The sequence below is a fragment of the Bos mutus genome, chromosome 15 (genome assembly GCF_027580195.1).
Source record: "Bos mutus isolate GX-2022 chromosome 15, NWIPB_WYAK_1.1, whole genome shotgun sequence".
NCBI classification, from domain to species: Eukaryota; Metazoa; Chordata; class Mammalia; order Artiodactyla; family Bovidae; genus Bos; species Bos mutus.
The window spans coordinates 33,441,734-33,462,493 of NC_091631.1; the positions used below are offsets into that span (position 1 = coordinate 33,441,734).

Consider the following 20,760-nt stretch of genomic DNA (forward strand, 5'->3'; position numbering starts at 1 on the left):
CCTCAACCCTAAATGTCCTTCATGCCATCAAATTTCTGTTAAGGCTTCAACAGCTCTCTGTACAAAGGGCAAGTCCTTAAGCAGCCTGAAAACGCTCAGCATGATCTGCTACCTTGCCTCTGTAGTCATCCTCTAGCCATTCCCCCTTCATTTCTGCCAAGCTAATTTCTCCCAGTTCCTACTCAGGGCCTTCACATACACTGGCATCTTTGCCTAAGATGCTCTTCCCCTTACTCTTTACCTGGTCACCATTTAGTTACCCTCAGTTCTCAGCTTTCAAGTTGACATCCCCACCTCTATCCATCTAGGCTCCATCCAGCATCCATCCTCTGTGCTTCTGTATCCTAGTATTTATCACTGTATTGTAGTTGCCTAGTTACTTGCCTCTATCCCCCACTAGGCCGTAAGCACTGTGGGCAGGGACCGTGTTTTATTCTCTGATGTCTCCCCAGGGTCTAGCAGCAGCAAATAAAAGCATTCAGTACAGTAAATATTTGCTGTATGAATGAACAGATGATGGAGGTTGGTAGGCCCAACCCGCTCTGGGCCCTGTGTTTTAAGATACGTTGCTATCCTGGCACAAGCCTAAAGGGCAAATAAAGCTTTGGCTCCTACTGGGGCTGGGGGAGGGGACTAGGCTCTCAAGAAACCTGTGACTTCAGCTATCTGGCCCCAGCTCTCCTAAAATGGCAGGATTTTGATGTATGATTAAACTGAGCATTTCTCCACCCAGACCACCCTCCTAGAATCCCCCACAAATTGACCTCACTGGGCCTGCTTTTATGAAAGGTTTATTCCTAGTGCTAGGTCCCAATCTTCCAGGGCTCTAAGCACAATTAAACTGGGTGGGCAGGTGAGGGGAGACCCATTCAGATGCACGGCCAAAAATGGGGCTCCCCATATCCCCACCCTTTTGGTCCCAGTCCCCTTCTCTGCAATGGGCACGCATTGAGGAGGGACAAAGGGTACTGGAGGCAACATCATTGGCCCAGGGGAGCCCAAGAAGAGCTGCCATTGGCTGACAGGGCCTTTTGAGGCTCTGCCATTGGTCAGGGGGCACACCCCAGAAACTGGGGATAGGCCTGAGGAGTGATGCCATTGGCCAGGGAGTGGTTTTGTCATAGCCTTTGGCTGTGGAGTGAAAGGAAAAGATCTGGGAATGAAGCCCAGTGGCCAGGAAGATAAAGGACAGGGCTGCAGCTGCTGGGCCTGCAGGCCCCCTGTCAGGCCCCAGCCAGGGATAGGGAACCCAAGCCAGAGTGCAGGTGGCAAGGGATGTCCCATGTCCAAATCTCCCCCACCCTGGGACTACCCCTCCCGATGTCCTTCTTGATAGCCAGGTTGGGCTGGAGTGGCTCACTGCTCCTCTAGCCAGGAGGGCTTCTCAGCTCCTGGAGGCCGCAGCTTGATGTTGAACTGCTGCAGGGTCTGCTCCAGTTGTTTCTGGTTCCCAGCAAAGTAGGCAGACACGGCATTGTGGAAGAGCAGCAGCTGCTTGTGCATCACCTTGATCTGGGGGTCCAGCAGGGTCAGCTGAGACTGGACTCAGACACCCTTTCTGAGGGGCTATGATCCTGAACCCAAATCAGGGGCACATGGACTCTGCTCTGATGGTGCTTTTGGAGTGGGGGCTGAACTCCACCAAGAAAATCAAGGGATAAAAGCCTTGTAATAGGAGAAACCTAACTTGACTGGCTGGGCCAGGGGTTCTGGCACCTAAGCTCAAGGGGTGGTTTTTTCCCAGTGGCGTTCTTGGGATCAGCAGCCAAATCCTCTAATAGAAAAGCGCCAGGGATCAGAGGGAGGGTGATAGGGAAAGGTCCAGGGATTGAGTGGGCTGGGGAATGTTCCTACTCCTTAGCCAAGATGCATTTCCCCATTCAGTGATGGGGAGTTTGAGGGGAAGGTCGGTGGTACAGATGGAAAGGTGGGCTGGGTCAAAGGGGTGGGGTTAGCACCTTGTTTTCTTCCAGGAACTTGAGCTTGATGGCCACATCTCCCCGCAGCTTCTCATATTTGTCCCGATGGGCCTGGAAAGTGGCCTGGGCACTCTCGAGTCGACCACGCGTCCCTGCATCCCGGGGGCCTAGGCTCAGCTCCTCTAAGTCTGTCCGGTAGGCATCATATTCCAGCCTGGGGAGGGGGTGATATGGGCTGGTCTCCACCCCTTTGCCCTCCACACACTCTCCTACTTTTCTCAATTCTTTTGCCCCTAAAGCTCAAACTTTCACCCATGCCAGCCAACTCCCAAAACCCTAGGCCCTGCCAGTGCCCACACCTGGCAGCCTCATACTGTTTGACAGTCATGAGAGTGTCTTCCATGGTCTTGGTTACCAATGTGTTGATGCTAGAGACAAAGAAGTTCACAGCCCCTAGCAATGTCTCTCCGTTCTTGCACAGCAGCTTCTGCGTCTCTGCATTGTAGCCAAATTCCTCCTGAGGGCAGAAGGAAGGGACAGGCCTGAGTAACAGTCACCACCTGACTGGAGCTAAAGGGCCCTTCCTCCCCCTCCTCTGCCAGGAGGAAACAGCCAATGACACTGGAACAAGTCAGGACTGCCTCCAGCAAGGCTCTCTTAGCCAGAAAGTTAGTGGGGCCACCCTGGGGCTGCCTGGGGCAGGACTGTGGGAGTGGGGGGTCTGTTCACAGGACTGGAATAGGGAAAGCTAGTGCAGCAGGCAAGGGAGGGGCTCTGATTAGGCTGAGCACAGAAGGCATTCTCGTCAATGCAGAGAAGGGTTACTTGTGAGGCACCTAGTGTGCCGCCTCCCCCACCGCCTCCCACTTCTGGACCTCTGTACAAACCCTTAGGCTGCCTCCACAGGTGAGTGCTGCTGGGGGCGGGGCTGGGCCCACCCTGGAGGGGTTCTCCCTCTGGGCTGCAGGAGGGAGGGAGGGAGGGAGGCTGAGGGGTGACTGCCTGGGAGGGCCCCGGCCCAGTCCCCCCACCCTCTTTGGCCTGGCCGAGGCACCTGGAGCTCTGGGGACTTCTGGCTGAGGTCAGCAAAGGCGTCCCCCAGTGCATGCTGGGTCTGCAGCAGGCTGTAGAGGTGGGCTGTCAGTGCCCGGCCCAGCTGCAGGACACTCTCATACTTGCGCTTCGTCTCACGCAGCAGCTCAATCTGCAGCTCCAGCTCCAGGTCCACAGTCCGGGAGCCTCGGCCAAATCGTTCTGATAACAGCTGTTTTGTGCACTAATGAGAAGTGGGGGAGCAGGTCAGAGACCCTAGTACCTTGTCCCCGCAAAAGGCACCTACCCCAGCATCCCCAGGCTTCCGAGTCTCAGCCATAGCTGGGATATTAGGATCTGGAAGATGGGGAAAAGGTACCCAGGGCAGTTTGGGGGAAGGGAGAGGTGACTGAATCCCACCTTATATGTATTGATGCCCCATTTCTTGACGATGTCGAACTTCTCTCCAGCGATGCCCCGAGCCACCTCATCTCCAGGACCAGCAGGAGTAGCACTGTGAGATGGATGGCGGCCAGACCCTAAAGGACCAAGTTCTCTGACTCCAGTCTCTCTCAGATACAATCAGACACCTCTGTGGTTCCCCCCCAACTCCCCTCCCAGCACATGAAAATGACTTCCCTGAAAGAGCAGAAGCTAGAGACAATTAGATTCTCTTACTCACTAGGAGAAACTTATACATTGTGCCCTGAGACCCAAATCCCATACACATTGGCCTCTTCTTAAAGTGAGGGTTGGAAAAGGGGGGAAGAGGGAGTGGCATGTGTACAGGGGTAGAGGAAACAGCAGGAAGTAGGCCCAGTATGGGGAGACTGATCATGGATGGGGAGACTGATCATGGATGGGGAGACTGATCATGGATGGGGAGTCCAGCAAACAGAACACCCGGTTGACAATTCCCAAATCCCAGTGTGAGATTCACAACTGTTTGTTCTTCTAAACGTGAACAGTCACATTAAAACTCTGAGAAGTTCCTAATCAGATTCAGGCTCTAGAGCAGGTTAGGGGGAAGGAGAGCTGTGAAACAGAGTTCTTTGCTTGTCTTAGGTAGTGACAGCAGGGAAAGGTACAAGTGGGGCTAAACTGCAAGTGGGAGCAAAAGCACAATTCTGGGAGCTGGCTTCGGGGCTGAGATTCCATAAGGCTCATACTAGCAGAGGTTCTAGTTCAAGGATCAAGGTTCAAGGATCTCCAAACAAAATGCAAGCCTTCTTAGACACAGTCTATGTTTCCATAGTCTAGGGCTTCCCTGGTGGCTCAGACGGTAAAGAGTCTGCCTGCAGTGCAGGAGACCTGGGTTCAATCCCTGGGTCAAGAAGATCCTCTGGAGAAGGAAATGGCAACCCACTCCAGTATTCAAGCTTGGAAAATCCCATGGACAGAGGAGCCTGGCAGGCTACAATCCATGGGGTCTCAAAGAGTCGGACATGACTGAGCGACTTCACTTTGAACTTTTGATGCTCCCTGGAACCATCCCTCTCCCCATCTCCACTCAAGCAGCTTGTCCTGTTCTGATCATTCATACCTGTGGGGATGAGTCCATCACCAGAGCCCCCATAGCCACCAGACACAATGCTGGTTTCATTGAGGTTGGGTCCTGACACCATCACCTGCTGGAGGTCCTATAGGCCAGAGAAGAGGGGGCTTCAGGAACATAGGGGCAGCTGAAGCATTTTGGGGGTGAAAACAAGCTTGGATTGAAGCATCATAGAGAGAGCACACAAGGGAAGTCTGCACAGAATCAGAACAAAGATTTGTAAAAAAATTGAAGGGAGTTAGGTAAGTTAGGGGAAGGCTACTGGAACAGAGGTGAGAGTTCAGGGTTTATAAGTTGGGATTCCTCAATTGAAACAATACGAAGAATCAAACAGAAGCACCTGCTCCAGCCCATCATCCTCAGGAAGCTGCCCAGCTTCACCGTTCCCGTGGATGGGGATCTCCATTGTGGCTGCCTTCCCTAGGATCCCGTCCGTCATGGCGAGCGAAGGGACTGGAGTCAAGGTCTCCACCCCAGCGCCCTGCAAAGCCCAACACAGACAGCTCTGGAAACTGGCCAGTACTCCAAAGAGGAAGGTCTCCCCTACCATTTCAGAGGTTGTCCCAGGGCTTCAGAGTTCTGGGGTTTGGTACCACTCTTCTCTGAACTCTGTGTCTTTCTCCCCTCCAAGGTGCATATTTGTACAAAGACATACCCAGGCCTCAGGTGTGCGTGACCTGAGGTCATGTCCCCATGAACCCCTCACCCTAGCAGAACTTCACTGATTATTCACGCATTCAATCACTCCACAGACATTTAATGAGTGCCTACTATGTGTCACACACTATCTCAGACAATGGAGATACAGCAGCGAACAAGAGAAAGTCTGTGTTCTCAAGAAGCTCATCCCCATGCAGGTGTTTCTCCCCATCAGGAGATTAACCCCCTTCCCGGAGCTCAGGTGTCTACTACCATTCAGGTATGTTCACCACTGTTTGGCTGTTCGCTCTCCTTTCGTGTTTCTTCCCCTTTCCTGCAGGTGGTCTCCCCCTCCTCCATCCCATGCACCTCCTCTTCCTCGGGCCCTGCCCCCCCAAGGCCTTAGTTGAATCAGTTGGTCTAAGTTCTCGACCTCTGGGAAAAACCTCTTTTTTCCCAGGACATGGGTAGGTGATCCCTTCCACAGTCATTTTAGTTTCCCCAGGTGTGTGAGTCTCCGCCCTCCCCCCCATACACCTGGGCATCAGGTGTGTCCTCATCCGTCCCCAGGGCTCAGAGGCATCTTGCCCTCTGGTCAGGTTCGTGCATTCACCTTCCCCTCGCCCATGCATGTCCCTCTCACCTCGGGCCGGGCCGCTCTTCCCCTCAGGGCGCCAGGCCCGGGCCGCGCGGGGACCTCCGGCTCCAGTTCCCGTCGCGATCCTAGCAGCAGGTCAGGGATTCGGCGGAAGTGACGTCCCCACCCGGGCAGAAGAAGCCGGCCACGTCGCCGATTATGAGGGCGGAAGTGACGTTGAAATCTGGGGGCGGGGCGATCCTGGAGCCCACCCTTCTGTCCCTGGGGAGCTACGAGATGTCACTTCCGGGGCGTTACCAAGAACCTGAAAAGGAAATGACCTAGAGCTCACGCTGCTGGCGTGATGGAGCAGCAGCAGCAGCAGCAGCAGCAGCAGCAGCAGCAGCAACTGAGAAACGTGAGTGGGAGCTAAGTCGTCTTAGGGCCGTGCGTTCAAGTAGCATCCTTGTCTGCATAGCGGGAACCCCAAATAGCCAAGCATCTGAGGGCTGGGAACTTCGGGCCGTGGGGCGCGGTCCTGGGAAAGCTCGGGCGGCGCGGCCTTGAATTAAGATGTGGCCCCTCTTCGCTGAGTTTCTTGTCCCCCTTCCTCTCAGCTGCGGGACTTCCTTTTGGTCTACAATCGGATGACGGAACTCTGCTTCCAGCGCTGCGTGCCCAGCCTGCACCACCGAGCTCTGGATGCTGAGGAGGTTAGGTGGGGAACTGAGTAGGGGAATTACCCTCGATCCTCAGAGTTAACAGTAGACTGCTTCTCTCTTCCGCCACTTCCCCTACCTCTGGCCCCGGCCTTTCTATGACCCTCGCCCCTAGGCTGGAGTTGCGGCAGGACCTGACAGGACTCCTTTGACTTCTGCTTCCATCCTGTCTTCCTTCCAGGAGGCATGTCTGCACAGCTGTGCCGGGAAGCTGATCCATTCTAATCACCGCCTCATGGCCGCTTACGTGCAGCTCATGCCTGCCCTGGTACAGCGCCGCATGGCAGACTACGAGGCTGCCTCAGCTGTGCCACATGCTACTGCTGAACAACTGGAAACCTCACCATCCGGCAGCTCGCCATCCGGAAACCTCGGGAAAGGAGGCGCTGGATGAACCCTCAAATTAAAGGAGCCAGTGGACCTAGGGCTGGGTGCAGCCTGTGTATAGCAAGTGAGGAGTTGTCCGAGAGCTGGGTACTGTTGCTCCTCTTCCTGGAGCTAATAAACCCACTTTTCCTCTGTTTGGTTTATATTCTGGGCAAGGAAGTTTTGCCCACATTGTTGGCACCATCTTTATTATTCTGTCAGTTAGTGCTTCAGCCCTGGAAGCATAGAAGTTGCCTTCTGAATGTAGAAGGAAAGCCTATAACCAGGCATCTGGTTAAAGCAAGGTCTAAGGGTAAAATTTTAAGATTGGTAATAGCAACAAGTTGGTTGCCCCGATGAAAGAAAATGGGAACTCTATCTAGCTGTCGTTAAATCTGTCTGACTGAATGGCTCGCTTGGAGATATCTTGGAAAACAGATTAAGAATCCACAGGGCTTTTAGGCATTACCTCCTGGGAAGTCAGTAGCGTCAGACAGAGATGAAACCTTGTAAGAATTCAGTGGAACATCAACCACTTGAAGATGTTACTCACTTAATATTTTCTGTCTTCTTAGGATGAGCAGTTAAAAATTTAAATAAAGAAAATCTGTGTTCTTGTCTTCAGGAGCAGGCAGAAAGGGGAAAACTCGTGGAACCATATTCTGCAATACACTCAGACTTGAGGGATAAAAACCTAAGGGAAAAGTAGGTGGTGATGGTTATGAAAAGAAAAGGGAAGAAAGTCAAATCTTCAGGACTTCTTGAATGTTACCTTATGTCTCACTTCTTGCCTATAATCTCCTAACTCCATCTCTTCCTATACCCCTACGTATTCCCGCTGTACCTGTTCTGTGATTTCTAATTCCAGCCCCTCTGTTCTTTCCTTATTGTTGCCCTCCATGGAATTTTCTTCTGTATTCAACAATATGAATGGCCTATCACTCCATCACTGAGTTTTCTTGCCATTCTTGTATCCTTTTTGTGTCATTCTGGCTGTTTTAACTTTTCTTCTGTTCCTCCATATCAAGTGACCATGTTTTATTTTTAAAATGGAAGTAGTTCTTAGACACTGGCTCCCACGGTAACCATTTTTTTTAAGTACAACCACCCACAAAGCAGATATTTTCACCCCTGTTCATATCAGGATGTTGAAAATACAGATCTGACTTTAAAGTCCATGTTTTCTTTACTCCACCAGGCTGCCTTTCAAAATATCTTTTGAGTACCCATTTTGTATAGGTTCTGATGTAGGTTGCTTCAGTCGTGTCGGACTCTGTGCGACCCCATAGACGGCAGCCCATCAGGCTCCCCCGTCCCTGGGATTCTCCAGGCAAGAACACTGGAGTGGGTTGCCATTTCCTTCTCCAATGCATGAAAGTGAAAAGTGAAAGTGAAGTCGCTCAGTCGTGTCTGACTCCTAGTGACCCCATGGACTGCAGCCCACCAGGCTCCTCCGTCCATGGGATTTTCCAGGCAAGAGTGCTGGAGTGGGGTGCCATTGCCTTCTCCGATGTAGGTATTACCCTCACTCAACAGGTGAGGAAGCAAGAATTCAGTATGTACCAGAAGCCCACCTTATACATGGTTACTTGTGGAGAAAAGTAGCTCTCTTTATCGGAACAAATCTTGTACAGGTTTATTAAGAACCTTTCTTAACAAAAAGTTGTTGACCAGGAACTTTCCTATTAAGTGGCCTCATGCTTGCCCAATAAAGTCTCTTGGAAAGTATAAATGCAGATGAAACCACTTGTGAATTTCCCAAGTCCCAAAGACGGAAACAGGGACCGGGAATACTGTGGTGATGGTTGAAAATTATTCCACATCAACATTTATGTATATCCTTGCAATAAACTTCTGATGTGAATTATCTGTGTTCCCATGTCACATAATTGAGTAATTGCTGGAGAAGGGTTAACAACACAGATCTGACTCTTAACGCCTATGTTCTTTTTTTGCCCTTCTCTGGGTTCTTAGTTCCCTAACCAGGCAGTGAACCCCTGACCCAAGGAATTATGAAGTCTATGTTCTTCGAACTTCCGAAGTTTGTTTGCTCATCTGCAGTCATCCTTTCCCTAGGCATGGAAAAATAAGTGTTTCTCAATCTGATCCACCAATTAGTTCCGTAACTTTTCAATCTCTTCTGTGTATAAATATGTTCAGTACTTATGAAAAGTACTTATTCCTACTATCCATCTTCTATTGTCACTGAAGTCTCCCTCAGGTCTTGGCATAAAAAGTGTTAGCCATTGGCATGAGAGCAATGTGACATTTCAAGCACAACACAATGATAAACATTGATAAAGCTTTATCATTTTTTCACAAACATACTTGAGACAGGGTTATTCTTGCCATTGTGGCTTTAGAACTTAAGTGCTCGCTCATTTGTCAAGTCTAATTCCTTTGGGCTTTTTCAACTCTACCACCCTCTATTAGAACTTATCCTTAATAACTGCCACTCTCCTACTTTCCTCTAGTTAGACCTTTGTCTTCCTATCCATCCCTTGATACTTTAAATGTTACGCAGACAGTCCATTCGGTGTTTTTGCCTCCTAGTTCCTTGGCCCAATCTCCAATGATTTCTGCTCTGTCTTAACACCCTTAGTTATATGTCCTTAGTTATAAGTTCCTTAGTTATATTGTCACCACCCTAAACTGCTCCATCTCAAAACACTATTGCATCTTATTCACTGACTATTCCTTCCACTTTGTTTAATGAACTATTCCTCTACCATTTTTTTTTCCCCATTCTAGTCATTCTTTTGGAATAGGCTGAATTTCCTTTCATCTCTTTGTTGGACTTTGATAAAAATGAAATATTTGTGCCTGCCTTTGGACATCTAAAAACTGACCAAGGAGGACTTCTCTGGTGGTCTGGTGGCTAGGACTTGATGTTCCCGATTCAGGGAGCCCAGGTTCAATCCATGGTTGGAGAGCTAGATCCCATATGCCACGACTGAGAATTCGCATACCTCAACTGAAAAATCCCACATAGTAGAGTGAAGATCCAAGATTCTGCATGCTGCAACTGAGACCCAGCTCAGCCAAATGAAAAGCTATGGGAAGGGTTAGGGTTAGCCACCCCCTGCCCATACACACCAACCCCAGCTGTGCTACCTACCACCTATAGGGGATTCTGTCTTCATACTAAAGAGCAGACACAGAGACTGGGGACAAACTGCAGAGATAATGTTCATGTCAAAAGAATGAGTCTTAAAAACAACTTCCCAAGGAAGTCACTATAGAGCAAATTTTTATCACTGAATCCATGTGTGCTGTGTGTACTTAGTCGCTCAGTCGCATCCAACCCTTTGTGACCCCATGGACGGTGGCCTGCCAGACTCCTCTGTTCATGGGGATTCTCCAGGCAAGAATACTGGTGTGGGTTGCCATGCCCTCCTCCAGGGCATCTTCCCAACCCAGGGATTGAACCCAGGTCTCCCACATTGCAGGTGGATTCTTTACTGTCTGAGCCACCAGGGAAGCCCGTGGCTAACTTCAAATGGAGCCTCTGCCCCTGTAATCCCACTAGATTTTTCTAGTCATCTCTCCTGTTCCCTTCAGTGACTATTTCAAACCAATATTCTTAAGCCTCTTATCCCCACCATTCTGTTCACTTTCTGTAAGTAACCTTATATATTTACTTCACAGGCAAAAATGGAAGCTATCAATTAAGAGCTCTGATAACATCTCGCAACTTGGTCACCCATCTCCATCTGCACCATTCTCTTCTTTCCCTCCCATCTAAACAGGACAGGCATCCCTCTCAAGGCCAGTGCCAATGCTTGGGCCCTGAATCCTAGTCCTTCCTTCTTTGGAGACCTCTGACTTTTCCCCACTTGCCACGAGCCAGGGTGAGGAACTCCGCCGTGGCAAAGGTCATGAGGAAGGAGGCTTGGCATACGCAAAGGCGGGATCGAGCCTCAGGAGTCCCCCTGGAAATTCTCGAGCATCTACCCCCATAACCAGAGTCTGCCTACTTTACTGCTTTGTGCTCTCACCTCTGACTTTGCGGGGGCTGTCCCCCACCACCATCTTGCTCTCTCTAAAAAGAGTTAACTTACAGCTCCAGTTAATAAAGTTCCTGGGCATTAGGAGTGTTTAAATCCAAACCCCTCAGATAGCTCTCTAACTCGCCTGACAAGTTTACGCGGACTCCTACAGCTATGCATACGATTGTTTACAGTCTCCCAGCCGCAAGAGGCACGGGAAGCTTAAGATATTCAAATAGCTTAGAGCCTCTCAGAGAGTTAGAAACTGTCAGAATAAAACTAGTAAAAGATTTCATTGATGAGCCAATGCTTGCTGCCAAGTTTCCACATCCCCTGTATTGTATCCTTGAATGTGTATTAATTAATATATTTGGTATGTAGAAAAAATAAGTAGTGGCCTTGGTGTTAGCAACTTTAGACCCTTAAGGTAATAAATTCTTTCCTTTGTTGTAAACCCACTGCACCTCTGCCCTATAGGAATGCAACTTTATCTAACGCCTTTGGAGTATGGTGTCAAACTTTAAAATAATTACTCTTAGAGAAAATAAGGGAGGAGGGTTCAGAATGGGGAACAAATGTATACCTGTGGCGGATTCATTTTGATATTTGGCAAAACTAATACAATTATGTAAAGTTTAAAAATAAAATTGAAATCAGAAAGTAAAAAAAATAATTACTCTTAGAGAAAATAAGTCTTATAGTTGACAAATTTTGTCAGAGTCATAAAATGTTAATAGGCCTTCTGGCCAGAAAATGATGTAAATCACCTAAACCATTGGTATACAATAGATTTGCAGGAAAGAAACCCTGGTTTCGATAAGGATCAAAGACTGCTGACTTTGCATGATTTCACACGTCCTATTATCCTCTATGTACAACTTACGGTATAAAAGCCCCTATTGAAAATAAAGCTACAGGCCTTGCTCACCGAAGCTTCGTCTCCCCATGTCATTCTTTCTTTCACATTCTGGCTGAGTCTCTATCTGGAGCGCGGAGGTTCTCTGCGACCATTTATTTGCCTGGGCTTCTAAGACCCACTCGAGAAGGCGCCTAAGGTGGGGCACCTTCTGCTATTTGAGAGGGCACCTGCGGCCTCCGTGGTCAGAGCTAACCTGATGTCACAGGTTATATTGATTTTCCGCGTAAACCAAGCTACTCAGCCTCTTTTCTCCACGGAATTTTCCTACTGAGCTATCCTCATTCTATTACTCTTTATATCTCTAATGAATATTTAAATAAAGTTATTGTATCCTGTTTGCCGAAGCCGTCTCCCCTTCGAATTCCCTGGATCAGCCGGGGCTGGATCTCGGCACCCACTTTACTAAATTCTTATCATAAGCATCTAAATATGCGGAAGGCTTCTGTTAAAACAAACAGACCCCTCTATCTCCCAGGTACCATGTACTTTTTTCCACTTTACAGCTGAACTTCTCAGAACAGTTGGATATTAATACTTAGGTCCTCTCCATTCCCACTCCTCCTCCCACTCTATTTTGACTTCTGTAACCTTTATTGAGGAGAAGAAAATGGCAACCCACTCCAGTATTCTTGCCTAGGAAACCCCATAGACAGAGGAGCCTGGTGGGCTACAATCCATGGGGTTACAAAGAGTCAGACACGACTGAGCACAGCACAGCAGCCTTTATTCAAACAGTTTGTGAGCTCACCCTGGCTCACCAAGTGACCTTCATATCCCTGAATCCAGTGGCTATTTCCCCAGCTTACTTCATTTTTCAGTGGCATCTGGTAATATTGACTAGTTCCTCTGGCAATATTGACTAGTTCCTCATTGACACTCTCACTGGTGTCTGATTCCACTCATGGTTTTACTACTACCTCTGGCCACAGCTTCTTAGCCTCCTTTGTAGGATTACCTGCCTCCACCCATTAAATCTAAAAGTTTCTCTAGGTTCTGTTCTTTCTCAGTCTAATTTTTCTGGGATTGTTTCATCCTCACGCTGAGCCCTAGTTACTGATGACTCAGATCTCTCCTCTGAGCTACTTGATTGATGTCTCCACTTAGGTGTTTCAAAAACATCCCAATTCAACATGTTTTCTGATAAATTTTTCCTCCTATGCCTAGTACTCAACCAGTTGCAGAAACTAGAAACCTCACTCATCCCTTCACTCAACTGCCAAAATCCTGTCCAATTAAATTTCTAAAAATCGCTTGATTCTGTCTGCTTCTCTTCATCATCACAATCTCTCACCAGGATTATTGCAATTCCTGTGTCCCATACTCACTTTTGCAGCCCTCCAATCTATTCTCCATGCATTAGCCAGAAGACACAAACTGATGCTTAAGACCTTGCAATAGCTCCCTATTTTTAGACTAAAAACACATTCTGTACATGACTCAAAAGGCCCTGCATGATCCAGCCCCGGCCTATCAGCTTAATCTTGTCAGTAACTGTCAATCACTGAGCAGTTAATACTGTTTGCTGAATTGAATTGAAATCAACCACACACCTCACTCTGTGTGTGTTCTAACCACTCTGGCCTTTCAGTTCCTCTAACCTGTCATACCTGATTCCTCTGTACCTGTTGTTTCCTGGCTTGCAGTGCTTTCCCCCTTTCCCCACCTCATTTCTACTCATTCTTGAGTACTTAGTTCAAATACTTTCCTCAAATAACTGATCCCAGACTCCAGCTCCCATAAATGCTCTACTTCGGCTTGTAGTGCTTGTACACTTGGTAATTATAAACCCCATGAGGTCAGAGTCCTTGTCTGTATTGCTCACCATTGTATCCTTATCACCATGCCTGGCACATAAAAGTGCTTGATAAATATTTGTTGGATGAGTATCTTTCAGTCTCTTCCTAGCTCAATCAACTATTTATATAATAAGAGAAAGGCTTTTAATCAAAAGGAACAGCAATGAATCTGCATTTGACATTTTGCCAATGATTTTGAAGTTTTTTTCATTCAAAATTTCACTTTTTGTATCTTCCTCCCTTAATAAGATAAGTCAACACCCAAAAACCTCTGTCTGCAGCAAATTATTCAGATATTATGTGGGAGGCTGGGAAATGTTATCTTTAATCTTACTAGTCATTTACCCAGTCAAAAGTGGGAGGTTCTGGGGCTTCCCTGGTGGCTCAGTGGTGAAGAATCTGCCTGCCAATGCAGGGGATACGAGTTTGACCCCTGGTCTGGGAATATACCACATGCCACAGGACAACTAAGCCTGCATGCCACAACTACTGAAGCCTGGGCACCTAGAGCCCATGTGCCACGACAAGAGAACTCACTGCCACGAGAGGCCTGTGTACTGCAACTAGAGAGTAGCTCCGGCTCACCGCGACTGGGGAAGACCTGAGTGCAGCTACAAAGACCCGGTGCAGCCATGAAAATACATAAATAAATAAAGCTTTTTTTTTTTTAACTTTGAGGTTCTGTTACTAAGAAGGAAAAGAATGGCTACTGGGAGGTACTGCCAATCCACTTTCCATACTAACCAAGAGTGATTCTTGTAAAATAGAAATGTAACCATGGTACTCATGTACTTAAAGCCTTCCATGACCTTCAGACTCCTCCTCACAACTGAAGCTTCCTCTGATGGGCTCTGGCCTCATCTTCAGCCAGCTTTTGACTCTCTTATCCTTTGTTATAAAAGAATCAATTTACTTGTAGTGTTCAGACACATCCTGCTAACTCTGGACTCTTTGTTTTCCTGGGTATGCCCCACATTCTTCCATATATTTATAATAATTCACAAATCCTTGAGTGACTGCTTTTACCAACATTGTTAAGCTCTGAAGATACAGAGGTGAGTGAGAAAGATGCAGTCGTTTTCCTGGAACTTAATGTGGGTGAAGGTCAATATAGAACAAGTAATCACAACTGTGATGTATGTCACGAAGAAGAAATATGCATTGCAGTGAGAACAGACAGTAGGACTAACTTAACTGTGTGTGGGGTGAAGAACTTCCCTGGGAAAGTGATTCTGAAGCTGAGACTTGAAAGATAAATTAGAACTAACCAGGCAATAGACAGGGGCAAGTGCTGCCCTCTTTTCCACCTTTCCTTTCCTGTTTAGATGCCACCTTTTACTAATTACCCTATTTAAAATGGCAACCCATCCTCTCCTCATATGGCCTTTACTGAACCTTTTTATGTCTCATTCACCATTATGTCCACAGCAGTTGGTAGAGTGCCATAAACAACAACAAAAATACATAGTTTGCACAAATCAGTTATATCACATGCTTATTATCTACTGGGCTCTAATGTAAGCATTTTATATAACAACTCATTTAATTCTCACAACAACACTGTAAAGTAAGTACTATTATTAACTTCATTTTACACACAGAAAAATGAAACTGCAGAAAAATATCTCACAACTAATAATTGGAGTCAAGTTTTCAGTCCAGTCTGACTTCCAGAGTCTGACCTCTTTCTCACTAATGAAGATTGCTGTACATTTATGCATTTGTTCCACAGATATTTTCTGGTCACCTACTCATGGTGCCTAGCACTAGAGAGAGCAGAGAGCAGTCAGAATCTGTCACCATGGAGCTTAGACTTCTAGTCAGGGGAAACAGACAATAAGCAATTAAGTATGTACTGATATGAGATGGTAATAAGTGCTATGGAGAAAATTAATGCAGAGTAAGAAGGACAAGGATGATGGGGATACTGTTGCTATTTTATGCTAGGTTGTCAGAGAAGAACTCACTAATGAGGTCTCTTGAAGCCAAAACTCGAAATGAGGGAGCAAGCCTTGGGGACATCTGGAAGAAGAGTGTTCACTGTGCTATAGCCTCTAGTTGTCCCCAGCATCCATTGTCCCCTTCTTCCTTTACTAATTGAACCCCTGACTTTAACCCAGATAGATGGTTGCTGAAAATAAATATCAAATTCTGTAGCTTTCCTTGCAGTTAGGTGTGTCTGTGTGATGAATGACGTGTGCGTTGCTAGATTGTGCCCTTAAGGGTAAGGGCATGCCTTCTGCGCTTTCCCCCATCTCACTACTTGGGATGGGGCTCAACACACATGCTGGTGAACTCTCTTGGACTTTGAAGACAAGGAACACTTCCTTGAACAAGGCAGAATAACTCAAAAGCTGCCATTCAAGCCCTGGAGTACTTATACTTGGACAGTTCTATAAGAGAAAAAATAAACTTCTATCCTGTTTAAGCCCTTGTATTTAGAGGGTCTTTTTGTTATTACAGCATATATGTAGTAGACAGAATGTTAACATGGTGCCCAAGATTTCCCACCCAGCTGTGTACACACCATGTATAAGCCCCAGGACTGAATATGACAGGTTTTGCTTCTCTGATTAGGTTGTATTATATGACATACTTGACTGTAAGAAAAGGAGATTATATGGATAGGCCAGGCCTAACTGCATTTTAAAAGCAGGGAGTTTTCAGGACTTCTCTGGTGGTTCAGTGACTAAGACCACGCTCCCAATGCAAGGGGCCCAGGTTTGATCCCTGGTCAGGGAACCAGACCCCACATGCTACAACAAAGACCTGGCACAGCCAAATAAATATATAAAAGGCAGGCAGAAGAGAATGTCAGAGAGATTTGAAACATGAGAGGGGTTTAAGGCACTGTGCCTGATTTGAAGATGAAGATACCATATGGCAAGAAAGACCAATGCCTCTTGGATGGAGCGGAGACTGGCCCCTGATGCCCAGGAGGAATCAGGGACCCCATCCCATAACCACAAGAAACTGAAAAATGCCAACAACAAGAATGAGCTTGGGGACTTCCCTGGCCATCCAATGGTTAAGACTCTGCACTTCCATACACACACACATGCACAAAAAAACAGAATGTGCTTGGAGGAGGATCTTCCCCCAGAGCCTCCAGACAAGAACTCAGTACAACCAACAGCTAGATTTCAGGCTTATGATATCCTGAGCAGAGAACCCAGTCAAGCCATGATGAGGGCACTGACATACAGAACTGTGAGATACTAAATGGGTGTTATTTTCAAGCTGCTTAGTTTGTGGCAGTTGGTTATACAGCACAGAAAACTTGTCTGTCTCTTAAATGATTGGTAGCAGAGATGCACTGTACTAAGGCTCTGGGGTGGGAGCATGCTGGGTGTGATTCTGTGAATGGGGAGAGAAGGACAGAGTTCAGAGGTAGTAGTCAGCTGAGCAGTAGCAACTTGTAGGCCTTGTAGGACTTCCTGAGGGAACGAGATGATACAACATTAGTGAGTTTGAGCAGAGTAGTGATACGATCTGCCTGTATTTGAAAAAGGCCACAGGCTGGTCTAAAAAAAGCAGATTGTATGGGCAAGGGTGGAAGCCAAGAGATGAGTTAGAAGGTGATGGAATAATCCAGTTGAGAGGTGATAGTGGCCTAGACCAAGGTTTAGCTCTTTGGTGGTGTTCAGTCACTCAGCCATGTCTGACTCTTTAGGACTCCACGGACTGCAGCACACCGGGCTTCCCTTTCCTTCACCATCTTAGTGACTTAGTGGGTTTAGCTCTTAGTGGTGAGAAATACTTGGATTTTGGACATATTTTGAAATCACAGTTTCACAGAATTTTTGCTGAACGATTAGACATGGGATGTGTGCAGGGGTCGGGGGGGGAACTATCAAGGGGACATTTCATGCAAAGATGGGCACAATAAAGGGCAGAAATAGTATGGACCTAACAGAAGCAGAAGATATTAAGAAGAGGTGGCAAGAATACACAGAAGAACTATACAAAAAAGATCTTCATGACCCAGATAACCACAATGGTGTGATTACTCACCTAGAGCCAGACATCCTGGAATTCAAAGTCAAGTGAGCCTTAGGAAGCATCACTACAAACAAAGCTAGTGGAGGTGATGGAATCCAGCTGAGCTATTTCAAGTCTTAAAAGATGATGCTGTTAAAGTGCTGCACTCAATATGCCAGCAAATTTGGAAAACTCAGCAGTAGCCACAGGACTGGAAAAGGTCAGTTTTCATTCCAATCCCAAAGAAAGGCAATGCCAAAGAATGTTCAAGTTCAGTTCAGTTCAGTCACTCAGTCATGTCCGATCCCATGAATCACAGCACGCCAGGCCTCCCTGTCCATCACCAACTCCCGGAGTTCACTCAGACTCACATCCATCGAGTCAGTGATGCCATCCAGCCATCTCATCCTCTGTCGTCCCCTTCTCCTCCTGCCTCCAATCCCTCCCAGCATCACAGTCTTTTCCAATGAGTCAACTCTTTGCATCAGGTGGCCAAAGTACTGGAGTTTCAGCTTTAGCATCATTCCTTCCAAAGAAATCCCAGGGCTGATCTCCTTCAGAATGGACTGGTTGGATCTCCTTGCAGTCCAAGGGACTCTCAAGAGTCTTCTCCAACACCACAGTTCAAAAGCATCATTTCTTCAGCGTTCAGTTTTCTTCACAGTCCAACTTTCACATCCGTACATGACCACTGGAAAAACCATAGCTTTGACTAGACGGACTTTTGTTGGCAAAGTAATGTCTCTGCTTTTGAATATGCTGACTAGGTTCGTCATAACTTTCCTTCCAAGGAATAAGCGTCTTTTAATTTCATGGCTGCAATCACCATCTGCAGTGATTTTGGAGCCCAAAAACATAAAGTCTGACACTGTTTCCACTGTTTCCCCATCTATTTCCCATGAAGTGATGGGACTAGATGCCATGATCTTCGTTTTCTGAATGTTGAGCTTTAAGCCAAATTTTTCACTCTCCTCTTTCACTTTCATCAAGAGGCTTTTGAGTTCCTCTTAACTTTCTGCCATAAGGGTGGTGTCATCTGCATATCTGAGGTTATTGATATTTCTCCTGGCAATCTTGATTCCAGCTTGTGTTTCTTCCAGTCTAGCGTTTCTCATGATGTACTCTGCATATAAGTTCTACCGCACAATTGCACTCATCTCACGCGCTAGTAAAGTAATGCTCAAAATTCTCCAAGTTAAGCCTCACTTGGATCAAGGAGTTTGTCTTACTTGGAATTTTTGTTAAGGGTGTGATAGTCTAGATGGATACATGCAAGTGCATGTTGGGTGGGGTGGGGTGTCCCAAAATACCCCTGTTGTAAGTGCCCATAGCAATTTACAGGCTCAGTAATAGATAAACAAGCATATGGACTACACCTGCCCACGATACCCTCAGGATTGCTACTTTCCCAAATCTCCCAGGTTCAGTACCTGAACCGAGAACTTCCAGATGTTCAAGCTGGATCTAGAAAACACAGAAGAACAGAGATCACATTGCCAGCATCTATTGGATCATAGAAAAAGCAAGAGAGTTTCAGAAAAACATCTAATTCTGCTTTATTGACTGTGCCAAAACCTTTGACTGAGTGGATCACAACAAACTGTGGAAAATTCTTCAAGAGATGGGAATACCAGACCACCTTACTTGCCTCCTGAGAAATCTGTATTCAGGTCAAGTAGCAATAGTTAGAACTGGACATGGAACAACAGACTGGTTCCAAATTGGGAAAGGAGTATGTCAAGGCTGTATACTGCCACCCTGTTTATTTAACTTATGCATAGAGAAAATCATGCAAAATGCCAGGCTGGATGAAGCACTAGCTGGAATCAAGATTGCCAGGAGAAATATCAATAACCTCAGATATGCAGATGACACCACCCTTATGAAAGGAAGTGAAGAGCATCTTGATGAAAGTGAAAGAGAAGAATGAAAAAGCTGGCTTAAAACTCAATGTTCAAAAAACGAAGATCATGATATCTGGTCCCATTCCTTCGTGGCAAATAGTTGGGGAAACAATGCAAACAGTGACAGAGTTTATTTTCTTGGGCTCCCAAATTACTGCAGATGGTGACCACAGCCAAGAAATTAAGATGCTTGCTCCTTGGAAGAAAAGCTATGGCCAACCTAGGCAGCATATTAAAAAGCAGAGACAGTACCTTGATGACAAAGTTCTGTCTAGTCAAAGCTTTGGTTTTTCCAGTAGTCATGTAAGGGATGTGAGAGTTGGACCATAAAGGAGGCTGAGCGCTGAAGAATTGATGCTTTCGAAATGTGTTGGAGACACATTTGTTGGGACTCTTCAGAGTCCCTTGGACTGCAAGGAGATCAAACCAGTCAATCCTAAGGGAAATCAGCCCTGAATATTCATTGGAAGGACTGATGCTGAAGCTGAAACTCCAATACTTTGGCTACCTGATGTGAAGAACTGACTCATTGGAAAAGACTCTGATGCTGGGAAAGATTGAAGGCAGGAGAAGGGGATGACAGAGGATGAGATGGTTGGATGGCATCACTAACTCGATAGACTTGAGTTTGAGCAAGCTCCGGGAGTTGGTGATGGACAGGGAGGGCTAGCGTGCTGCAGTCCATGGGGTTGCAAAGAGTCAGACACAACTGTACAACTGAACTGACTGAAACTTTGACCCAAGCAACTGGAAAAACAGACTTGCTATTTACTGAGATGTGGAAGAAAACGAAAGAAACAGGCTTATTTGGGGGAGGAGGCAGTTAGGACTCAGGTTTTGGACCTTTTAAGTTTTTAAGTTTGGAATTCTTATCAGATATCCAAAGTGGAGCTGGGACTCTGTCACATGCTGAATTTCTATTTATTTTAATCATTCAGGCGTTTTCCCCTGCCCTCCCACTATCCCCAAACCCCCAGATTTTGAGCTCCCCTGTGATCAAGGAGTTTGTCTTACTTGGATTTTTTGCTAGGTGTGGTGGTCTAGGTGGGGTGGGTTGGGGTGTCCCATTGACCCCTGTTGTGGGTGCCCGTAGCAACTTACAGGCTCAGTAATAGATAAACAGGCAATATGGACTACACCCGCTCGCGACGCCAGCAGGATTGCTACTTTCCCAAATCAAACAAGTCGTTCTTTTCCAAACCCAACCAGCCAGACTGCCTATTCCCAAGGCCTGCGAGCAGAGGGCAGATTTGGCCTGGGCCCGCCCCCTCCCCCAGGGCCCCGCCCCTTCCTGGCCCCGCATGGGCTCTCACCGGAGGCTCGGGCCTCAGGCGACGTGCTAACTGTTCTAACAGTTGGGAGGG

The 20,760-nt window shown here is 47.0% G+C and overlaps 2 protein-coding genes across 2 annotated transcripts; one reads left to right on the forward strand and one right to left on the reverse strand.

Annotated features, from left to right (window-relative positions):
* Positions 1-774: 774 nt before the first annotated feature.
* ARFIP2 (ARF interacting protein 2) lies at positions 775-5,937 on the reverse strand. The gene is made up of 8 exons (XM_005907110.3): positions 5,789-5,937; positions 4,847-4,987; positions 4,495-4,591; positions 3,372-3,490; positions 2,974-3,195; positions 2,279-2,436; positions 1,959-2,133; positions 775-1,512 (listed from the first exon to the last, which is right to left on the reverse strand). Exons 2-8 carry the CDS (start codon positions 4,943-4,945, stop codon positions 1,357-1,359), a joined length of 1,026 nt encoding a protein of 341 aa, XP_005907172.1. The 5' UTR covers positions 4,946-4,987; positions 5,789-5,937; the 3' UTR covers positions 775-1,356.
* A 78-nt stretch (positions 5,938-6,015) lies between these two features.
* Positions 6,016-8,674, forward strand: TIMM10B (translocase of inner mitochondrial membrane 10B). Its single transcript, XM_005907109.3, has 3 exons — positions 6,016-6,140; positions 6,340-6,435; positions 6,623-8,674. Exons 1-3 carry the CDS (start codon positions 6,087-6,089, stop codon positions 6,833-6,835), a joined length of 363 nt encoding a protein of 120 aa, XP_005907171.2. The 5' UTR covers positions 6,016-6,086; the 3' UTR covers positions 6,836-8,674.
* The last annotated feature ends 12,086 nt before the right edge of the window (positions 8,675-20,760 follow it).